The 10,587-nt window shown below is 41.6% G+C and overlaps 2 protein-coding genes across 2 annotated transcripts; both read left to right on the top strand.

Moving 5' to 3' along the window:
• Positions 1 to 524: 524 nt before the first annotated feature.
• On the top strand, positions 525 to 1,584 carry LOC140851477 (uncharacterized). Its single transcript, XM_073243011.1, has 2 exons — positions 525 to 1,271; positions 1,376 to 1,584. The coding sequence occupies exons 1-2, from the start codon at positions 530 to 532 to the stop codon at positions 1,582 to 1,584; spliced, it is 951 nt and encodes a 316-aa protein (XP_073099112.1). The 5' UTR covers positions 525 to 529.
• A 76-nt stretch (positions 1,585 to 1,660) lies between these two features.
• Positions 1,661 to 6,267, top strand: LOC140851476 (uncharacterized). The gene is given in 5 exon segments (XM_073243010.1): positions 1,661 to 1,826; positions 1,931 to 2,037; positions 2,553 to 3,027; positions 3,030 to 3,216; positions 5,622 to 6,267. Coding segments are annotated over 5 exon segments (1,551 nt in total). The 3' UTR covers positions 6,238 to 6,267.
• The last annotated feature ends 4,320 nt before the right edge of the window (positions 6,268 to 10,587 follow it).

The following is a 10,587-nucleotide window of genomic DNA, read 5'->3' as shown; positions in this document are numbered from 1 at the left end:
AGCAGTTGAAAGGTGTGATCTTGCAGTGGCAAAATGAATGATAGATGCATGTGTGCCATTTAATGCTGTCAACTCTAAGTATTATCAGTGCATGATAGATGCAATAGCTAGTATGGGGCCGGGTTACAAAGCTCCAAATTTTCATTCTGTTCGTGGTTATTTGTTAACCAAGAATGTTGATGAGGTGAAAAAGTATGTTGAAAGCTTTCGTGCCACATGGAAGAAAACAGGATGCACAATCATGGCTGATGGATGGACAGATCAGTGTAGGAGAACTTTGATTAATTTTTTAGTTTATTGTCCTAGAGGGACCATATTTTTGAAAAGCGTGGATGCTTCAGATACCTCAAAGACAGCTGATATGTTGTATAAGTTGTTCAAAGAAATTGTCATGTCCGTTGGTTTTGAAAATGTGGTTCATGTAGTGACTGATAATGCTGCAAACTATGTTGCTGCAGGTAAAAAGTTGGAGCAAGACTTTCCTACACTTTTTTGGTCACCTTGTGCTGCTCATTGTCTTAATCTCATCATGCAAGATATTGGCAAGTTAGTTTCAGTGAAGAACACCGTAGCCCATGCTGCAGGTATCATAAAATATATTTATAATCATTGTTATCCTTTATATTTGATGAGAAAATTTACTGGTGGAAAGGAGATAATTCGTCCGGCACCTACACGTTTTGCTACCAATTTTATTGCTTTACAAAGCATATTGGGCCACAAAGATGCATTAAGAGCAATGGTGACTTCTAGAGAGTGGACAACTTCAGCTTATGCTAAAGATAGTAAAGGAAAAAAGCTCACCGATGACGTGCTTAATTCTCTTTTTTGGAATGAATGTGCAACCATTGTTAAACTAACAGAGCCTTTAATTCAAGTTTTGAGGATTGTTGACAGTGATGATAGACCTTCAATGGGTTACTTGTATCATGCTATACATCAAGCTAGAGATGAAATGATCAAGAGATTTAGAAGGAGAAAGATTGTAGTTGAACCTTATTTGAGAATAGTTGATTCTTGGTGGGATTTGCAATTACACCAAAATCTTCATACAGCTGGGTTTTGGTTGAATCCATGTTTTCAATATGACTCAAAACTTATGGATAAACATCCTCGTAGTGTTTCTGGACTCTTAGATATCATAGAGAGATATTCATTTGGTAATCCAACCTTGCAGGGGAACTTAACTAATGAGATGAGATTATTTAGAAATGCAGAAAATGACTTTGGACGCTCATCGGCTATAAATGATCGAAGTCGCTTGGCTCCAGGTAAGCTTGTTCCTTAGTTATGTTCTTATGCTTTCATTAGTTTTATTGATATAAAGTTTTTTCAATTACATTCTATTTTAACAAATACAATATTTTGTATCTAGATGAATGGTGGGTCACCTATGGAAGTTGTGCACCTAATTTGCAAAAGTTAGCTATTCGTGTTTTAAGCCAAACTTGTAGTGCATCCGGGTGCGAGAGAAATTGGAGCATCTTCGAACATATTCATTCTAAAAAGAGAAATAGGTTAGAGCATCAAAGGCTTAATGATCTAGTATTTGTGCACTATAATTTGAGACTACAACAAAGGTAATTTTATTGTGAATGATATCCAATTGCTTGTATTTATTTTTTATTATTTAATTTTCAAACTAACAAATATTAAATACATGTTTTATTTCAAGGGTCGCAACTATGATCCTATTGACTTTGAATTGTTTGGTGATAATGATGCGTGGATATTAGTCGATGAGCCATCAGAGTTAACTAGTGAGGAATTAGAAACTTTTCACCGTGAATTGGCATCATGTTCTATTCAAGAAAATAATAATAATGGTGAGCGAATTATTTTATTATATAGTTTATGAATAAAATATTATTATAATTTTATTACATATGATTTTTCTTTTTAACTTTTTGTTAAAATTATGGTTTTGTAGATATATTGAACTTGGAAGATTTGGATGGTGATGATGGTGAAAATGATGGAAATGATGCGAATAGGAGAGAAGATGGAGGAGATGAGAACATTGCAACTCAAGAAGATGTTTTTGCAAATATTGACATAAATTTTAGTCCATTAGCTTGAATTTTTATGTTGTGTACTTGTTTATCACTTTTAACTTTTTTTTTTAAAAGATATTGAAGTGAAATGTCATACATTATTATGTACTTGTTTGTTAAAACTTTTCATTTTGCTAGCAGATGTGGATGGTTATGTTTTAAAGTTTAAACTACTAGTTATTATGCATTTATAACTTTATGCCATTAAATCTTTATATTCATCAATATTTTAGTCTAATTATTTGTATTTATAGGATTACAGTTTTGTTTCATTTGTATTTTGATACTTGTAGCATTGGAATATATATTATCAGGACTATTATTGTATTTCTGGATATAAACAAGTTATTAAATTTTAGATTTTATGATTTGTGCATTGACCCGCGGTTCAACCGTTGACCCGACGGTTGGACCGCTGACCCATTAACCCGGTGCCTTATCCGAGTTAAAGTCCGGGCCGGGTTTAATAACTTTGCCTGCGAGGACGACACTTTCCAGGTGAAAGCCACTCTTGAGCTCGCCCGTCTCTCAAAAGATGCACCAGAGCCTGTCTTGGCAGGCCTTGTTCCGATTCTTGTCAACCTCCTTGGTGGCTCGCACTTTATGATTCAAGCTGCTGCTGCTTATGCGTTGTGCTGCCTTGCTTGCAGGGCTGACGGTAACTTGTGCCCTAGGATTGGCCAATTTGGGGCAATCCCGCTAATTCTAAGATTGCTATCTGAGTCAAATGATTGCATTCGGAGGACATTGCTTAAATGCCTTAGCGCCATTGTTGTTTTTGATAGCCCCAATCGGGAAATTCTGGCAAGAAATGGAGGGATAGAAATCATTTTGGACTTGCTTGATAACTGCACTGATGATATGAAGCGGTACTTGTTGGAGATTCTCAGTGCATTGGCAATGTTGAGAGAGGTGAGGAGGGTTATTATAAACCTTGGTGGACTTCCCTTCCTCCTTGAAGCTGTATCATCTGGTAATTGTCCTCAAGAACCCGAGCTGCTCCGGGCATTGGGTTGCTTGGGGTTGCTAGAAGAGTTCGGCATATGCTTGTAGACTTGGGGGCTATTCCAGCACTCATTCAATTACTACGTGATGGCGATGCATCGAGCAAACTAATTGTTGGTAATGCTCTCGGTATTATCTCATCTCACTTTGACTATCTGTAACACCCCGGCCCAAATTGGGCTCAGAATCAGCCACAGCCCACACACAAAAAAAAAAAAAAGAAAACAGGGGAGAAGACTCCCGAAGGGAGTCTTCTTCCTCCTCTCGCCGGCTCCCAATCGGAGTCGGAGACGAGCTCTCTCCGACTCTATTTAAAGAGGAGATCCCTCCTCTCTTCCTTCCACCGAGGATTCTAAGTCTGATCGGCGGCAATCGCCGGAAAATTCTTGCGGAAGACCATCCCTGTGCCATCCAATTTCTCACCGGAAAAGCTTCGCCGGTGACAGAGGTAAGCCTTCTCCCTTTCCTCTCTTCCTCCCCTTCCTTCCCGTGCCGATGTGCACGCTCACCGGCGACCGAAGTTGTCGGATTTTGTTGTGGAAGAAATCCTTCTTTTTGCCGTTTTCCGTCGCCGGTGGTCACCACCGACCACCGGTTTGGCCGCCTCTTGCCGCCGGATCATCTCTCCTTTGGCCGCCGACCATCCCCACGCCGGTTGCGCCGCCGGCCGGCCAACCAAGGAGGGGATCAAAGATCCCCTATTTCGGTCAAAAACAAGCCACGGGAAGAAAAGAAAAGAAGAAGGAAGAAGAAGAAGAAAAGAAAAGAAAAAGGAAAAAGAAAAGAAAAAGGAAAAAGAAAAAGAAAAGAAAAAAAAAAAAAAGAAAAAGAGAAAGAGAAAAATAAAAATAAAATAAAATAAAAAAGAAGAAGAAGAAGGGAGAGAATTTTCCTCTCTCTCCTTTCTCTCTCTTTTCTCTCTCTCCTCTCTCTACCTTCTCTCTCCCATTTCTCTCTCTAGATTCTCTCTCAATTTTCTCTCTCTAGATCTTTCTCTCTTTTTATGGAATTTTATCTCTCTAGAATCTTTCTCTACTCTCTCTCTGATTACATCACAGATCCTAGGATAAATTTGAAATGAAAATAAGATAATCTGAGATTGCTCCGAAATTCGTGCAGTAGATATGATCCCAGTCCGATCCTATTCGAAATTTGTAACACTTGATTCACCCTGATAGGATCTCTGATGATCTTGACCATGATTGCCTCATCGGAAGGATACGAAGATTCTCTCTCCACTTTCTCTCTCTACTTTCTCTCTCTAAAATTTTCTCTCTCTTCATGGATTTTCTCTCTCTAGAAGTCTTATGGATCAGTGGAGGATCCTGATACATAGACAAGTCCTAATTTTGGTTAATCCTAAGAGAGGTCCTCGATCTGTGTTATTAGAATCGATTATCGATAATTTTCTCCATATATGATCTTTATATTTGATCAGGGTTACGAAGAGATGATTGTCTGTAAATGATATCGAGTGGAATATTTTGTTAAAGAAATTCATAAATCAAAGAAGAATATTGATTTTTGTGCTTGGATCAGTCACCGGTAAAGGTAAGAATCCCTGTATATGATCACTATTATATATATGCTATTTTACTGTTGGTTTTGCATCGTTAGTTTTGCATCGTCGGATTTGAGATCGATGAATTTATTATATCTGAGATACTGTTATTTGATTTTGAGCATGAGTATGTTATGTCAATATATATGTATCAAAGATTGATGGCATGATTATATGGATATGACATATCTGAATTGATCATAATGCAAGTCAGAATTGATTTGATGAAATCAACACATAATGATTAAATGAAAAGAAAGAGATATATGGTATAGACTAGTCTTGTCATGTGGAACAGCCAGCCAGGAGCTTATGCCTGGGACAGCCTCTCACGGGCTTTCGTACGTAGGACAGCCGGCCAGGAGCTCATTCTGGGACAGTCTTGAAAGACTTTTTAAATGGATTCGATCCGGATAATGACTGAGGTATAGTTTTGGATAGTCCAGAGCCAGAAAGAAAATGTTAAAAATCATGTGATTATGAAAAGAGAAATGAAAGGTAAGACATGAAATAATTGTTGAATAAAAGTGTTTCACCTATTAACATATGATGATGCATCTATTTTAACAAGACAGTAAATTTATGGATGTTTGCAGTATTCTGAATATTGAACATGAGATTTTGTGTTTTATTGCTTATTCTTATTTTCATATTATATTATTATATCAGTGTGATATGGGAATTCTTATTGGGCTGTAAAGCTCACACCCCTTCATCTTTCTTTTCTTTTCAGAGATACAGGATGTTTATGATTGACTATGGCTTGAATTTACAGATGAGCAGATGGATAGATAGTGTCATAGTACCTGATCAAAGGATTGAAAAATTTAATTTATACCTATACAAGATTTTATGAATTATTATTGAAATTAATTATTATGGATGTTAAGGTTGTAATGATTTAATTTGGCCTTGCATATTTTTTAGGGCTTGCTTTAAGGAGTGTGCGACCATCACGTATCCGATCCGGGTGTTGGGTTCGGGGCGTGACACTATCTTAGGCCGGTAGTTCAAGCTGGTGCTATACCTTTGTATGTGGAGCTGCTCAAAGGACCTGAACCCCTTGGGAAAGAAATTGCAGAGGATGTCTTTTGTGTACCGGCTGTGGCAGAGGAAAATGCTGTGTTGATTTTGAAAGAGCTGGTGAGGATTCTTCGGGGCAATGAAGAACAAGTAAAATCTGCAGCTGTAGATGTCTTGTGGGATCTTTCAGGGTACAAACATTCCATTTCAGTTGTGCGACAATCAGGTGCTATTCCACTTCTAATTGAACTTTTGCAAAATGTGAATGGTGACCTTAGGGAGAAAGCTGAAGGAACCATCGCACAATTAAGTTATGGAGGAGTGAACAGGGAAGCTATGGTGGAAGCTGGTGCTGTACCAGTCCTGATTGATCTGTTGAGATGTGATTCAGAGGAACTGAGGGAATATGCTGGGGAAACTCTGATTAATTTTGCAGAAGACCCGCTGTACCATGAGAGAGTTTCTGGTGCTTTTGAAATCCCATCATTCCTGGCCATACAAGATAGGTTAAGCAGAATCCGTGCTTCTGATGAGCACACGGTTAGGTCTTTGAGACTGATGAGCACTGAACACTTCATATCAACCCGGAACTAATCTGACTTTTCTGATGGTATGGCATCTGATGTTTCTGTGATGTTACAGGTTCTGTCTTGTGTATCATATCAACTGTCCACATTCTATGATGGCTGTCTGTTTTTCACCTTCTAAAATTTTTTGTTTGATTTCATCTCTTTAGTGAGGACGATTGTGATGATACTATTGGGTAACTTGGGTTGTGATTAATATTGCTACAATTATGTTCAAGATCACATGCCAGCAGCAATAGGAATGCAGACTTTACATATCGCCTCATTCTTATTCAATGGCCTGCTTTTCAGGAAGATTATGATACCTGACTGGGATATGTTTCATGTGAGATTCATTTCTGTGGGGCAGCTTATTTTTCTTTTCAACCAACTATATCAGTAAGTGACAGTTGGTCTTTTTGTGCCTAAGAGTGATTATCCCACGGCTATCTTCCATGGTAGCATGAGCATTTGGGGTGTGGTGTCCTCATAAGGTAACTTGAGGGACAAAAGGACACTCAGCTAAGATTTTATCTGAAGCTCTATTGTGTATCTTGCTTATTCTTCTTGGCATGGTGGCAAGCCAGGGCTACATGAATTTGAAGTCCTTAAGAAGGTTGTGTTCACTGATGCTTCAGTTTTAAGAGCCAGATGTGCAGGCCGGCCTACTTGTGACTGTTTATATGAGGATCCTGTCATGGATGAAAAAAGGTCAAAATTTTCACCTTGAAATAGCTTAGTAAATAGTTTTAACATGCAGTTCTGGCATGATTATCCCCTCAAAAAAAAATTCTGGCATGATTAAAGTTTTGAAAACTTCCAATATTTTGCTTTGCAGTCTGTTGAAGATATGGAATATGAACAAGTTTTGTGGGGTTATTGGTATGTTCAACTGCCACATCTGGATGCTGATCAATGAAAACACTATTCCACCATCAAAGGGATGAAAGCTGGCCTTTGAAAGAATTACCTACTAATATTTCTGGTTCCTTGACCATTTTGGGCCGTGTCTCACCATCAGATGTTGAATTTCTTGAAGAGCTTGCTGGTGACTATCCACACCTTTTCCCCCCCACAAGACCATCTTCGGGCAATGTAAGTCATTGGTGTCGATTGTAGGTCAACCTTCTTTGAACAGATATCTGAATTTTCAGAGTGGTTGACTGGATATGGCAGCCGCCTTCCTAGCTGAAACATGATCTATGTCACAACAGCATAAGTGCATTAAAATGAATATTCACCACTAGTTTAGCTTGCTTTATATTGTATTGAGGGAATTGAGTTTACAAGATTGTGCATTGCATATTAATCTTTCTCAATGTTAATATTAACACCTGCCTTCCTAGCTGAAACATGATCTATGTCACAACAGCATAAGTACATTAAAATGAATATTCACCACTAGTTTAGCTTGCTTTATATTGTATTGAGGGAATTGAGTTTACAAGATTGTGCATTGCATATTAATCTTTCTCAATGTTAATATTAACACATGTATCATAAGTTTCTAGCCCTTTTCTTTATTGTCATATTGATGAGATTGATGAACTTAAGACAGAGAAATCACAACATGGAAAAATTTTTAAGGGATATTTTACATTCTTTACATCCTGTCTCACATGAGCACCTTAACTTACAAAACTATAGGATCTTGTACAAGACTGCTGATGAGTGGAAGCCTGGTTGTTTCATTGTGCACTTTGCAATGTGAAATCTACACTAGTTAACCAATCAAGGTTCACTATTTTCTTACAACTGCTGCTTGTTGCAATTATTTGAGTAATTCTTGATAATGTTTTTGGTGTATGTTGTTCTAAGAGTATTAACGGTACCAGGACTATGATCAAAAGGTTCAATTTGTGCCAGTTGGACTAACAGATGTTTTACTCGATTGGGGCTATTGAGGATCTTAAAAGCATTATTGATTCCTCGGGCTGTAGAATAAAGATTAGAGTTCCTGGATGATCTGGAGCATATTCTAGCTTAAAGCCTAAGCGTTGTAGAGTGGATGCTAGGAATGCATAGTTCGACTTTGAAACTCACACTCGAGCTAGAGCTCAAGCAATAGCAATGTTTTGATTTTTGTCGGAAGTGCCGGTCTCGAGCAAAGCAAAGCTGCTCGCTCTCATGAGAGATGTCCTAACCTACCGCTTCGAAGCATACACAAGAAGGTAGAGGCAAGTGTTAGGATTTGACGCCTCGAGATTCAGCCCATATTGAGCCCACAACGAGGTTTGCGGCGAAAAACGGAGTCTAACGAGATCAAGATCACCTGAAACGGAGCTCGGATGGAGGAGATACGAGCTTTTGAAGTCGGCACGAGATTCGAGGTGACGGAGGACCACCGGTGACCGGCGGCGGGCGGCAGCGGCGCGGCCGCGGGCGGCAGCGCGCGGGACGCGCGACCCAGGCCCACGCGGGACTCGCGACCCATGCGGGCGAGCGGCCCAGTCAGGCGTGCGGCCCAGTCCGCGCGGGCGCGCAGGAGCGGCCCAGGCCCGCGCGCGCGGCCGGCCCAGGCCCAGGCGGCCTGCCTGGCCTTTTGCACCGGTCCACCGTGGACCGGGCGGTCCACGGCTGGGCCTGTGGACCGCGTGGGCATTTTCCACGTGTTTCTCACAGTCCACGGCAGTATTTCGTAGACCAGAGCACGATCTGAGGGCGTGGGTGGCTCCCGATCTTGATCCGACGGTCCAGGGGTTATCTGGTTTTGTTTAGGACTCATAATCCTTCTCTAATCAAGTTTTAAGCCCTTTAAATAGGGTTGATCGGTAACAGAGATGGGTGTGGTTCGGATTTGCGCCGTACGAAGCCCGTACGGAACCCAAGAGAAGAGAGAGGCGAGAGCGCTGAGAGAGAAGGAGCAGGAGGCTCCTGGACAACGGTCGCCAGGCACTTCAGGGGTTCAGGGGGGTCTTCCAAGAGAGAGAGCTTTTGTGAAGGAAACTTCAGGTGAGAGAGAATTGGGTATACAAGGGTTGAGGATGAGGTCTCCTCTTGTAAAAATTTTTTTTTCATAGTGAAGTTTGCATGCCCCGTGGAGGCGAGCCCTTTTGTGGCTGATCCACGTAATTTTGATGGTTTTTCTTTAGTTTTGCTTCTTCTTTCTTCCTACTGTATCGCGTGGTACTGAAAAGATCTTGGGAGATGGTGTCCTGGCCAGACATCCACCCAGCAAGTGGTATCAGAGCAAGGCGGTACAAGGATGTAGATTGCAGTGGTGGTGAGCAAGACTGAAGATGGAGAAGACAGGAACAATCAAGATGGAGATCAACAAGTTCGATGGTAGGAGCAATTTCTCCTTGTGGCAGGCAAGGGTGAAGGACGTGCTCATCCAACAGGGGTTGATCGATGCTCTCTTGTGCAATGAGAAACCGACCACCATGGAGGTGCGGGATTGGAAACGGCTACAGATGCAGGCGGTGAGTACCATCCGTATGTACCTGGCAGATGAGGTGGTGATCCATATGCTGAGCGAGATTTTTCTGACAGTGCTGTGGTCAAAGCTCGAGGAGTTGTACATGGCAAAGTCTCTCACCAACACACTTTTCCTCTGAAGGCAGTTCTACCAACTGCGGATGACTGAGGGACAGAGCATGCAGGAGCATTTGAGCCACTTCCAGAAGATCCTCACCGACCTTCTCAACGTTGGCAAGAACGTTGAGGAGAAGACCAGGGCGCTAGTTTTGCTGGCGTCGCTTCTCCCTTCGTACGAGTCCTTGGTGACTGCACTTCTAGTGGAGAAGAGCACCATCAAGATGGACGAGGTCACTGCGGCGATACTCCAGAACGAGGTTCTCAGGAGGGAGAACTCAGCTTCGAGCTCAGGTGGCGGTAGCTTAGCTTTGGTGGCTTCTGGAGGAGCAGGAGGAGGTAGACGGAGCGACAGGAGATCGCAACGAGGGCGGTCCAAGTCCAGGAGGGACTTGAGCAAAATCAGGTATTACCGGTGTGAGGAGTTGGGGCATCTAGCCAGAGATTGCCCTCAACTTAAAAATCGGACGGTGGCTGCTGTAGCGACGGCCGGTAGTGATTTAGATGGAGATGTCCTGGAGATATCTGATGAGGTATCTACTTCTTCCCAGCAGTGGATATTAGATTCTGCATGCCCCTATCATGTATGTTGCAGAGAGGAGCAGTTTGACTCTCTGGAGAATAGTGAGGGCACTGTATATCTGCCGGATGGATCGAGCTGTGCGATCAGAGGCATTGGGATGGTCAGCTGGAGGACACATGATGGTGCAGTGAGGAGATTGGGGGAGGTCCAATACATATCCGATTTCAGACAGAATCTTATCTCACTTAGCAGACTGGATTCGAGAGGCTACAGGACGGTAACTGGTGGAGGAATCCTGAGGATGCTACGCCGCAATAGGAT

The sequence above is a fragment of the Elaeis guineensis genome, chromosome 9, assembly GCF_000442705.2.
Source record: "Elaeis guineensis isolate ETL-2024a chromosome 9, EG11, whole genome shotgun sequence".
NCBI lineage: Eukaryota > Viridiplantae > Streptophyta > Magnoliopsida > Arecales > Arecaceae > Elaeis > Elaeis guineensis.
Note: the sequence above shows the minus strand (reverse complement) of the source record. Positions and strands in the feature narration are given on the sequence as shown.

Excerpts from the sequence above, each read along its gene's own strand:
- LOC140851477 (XM_073243011.1), top strand. The coding sequence starts at position 530 with ATGCAAGATATTGGCAAGTTAGTTTCAGTGAAGAACACCGTAGCCCAT. Across the intron at positions 1,272-1,375 it reads TCGAAGTCGCTTGGCTCCAG|ATGAATGGTGGGTCACCTAT; the intron begins GTAAGCTTGTTC and ends TTTTGTATCTAG.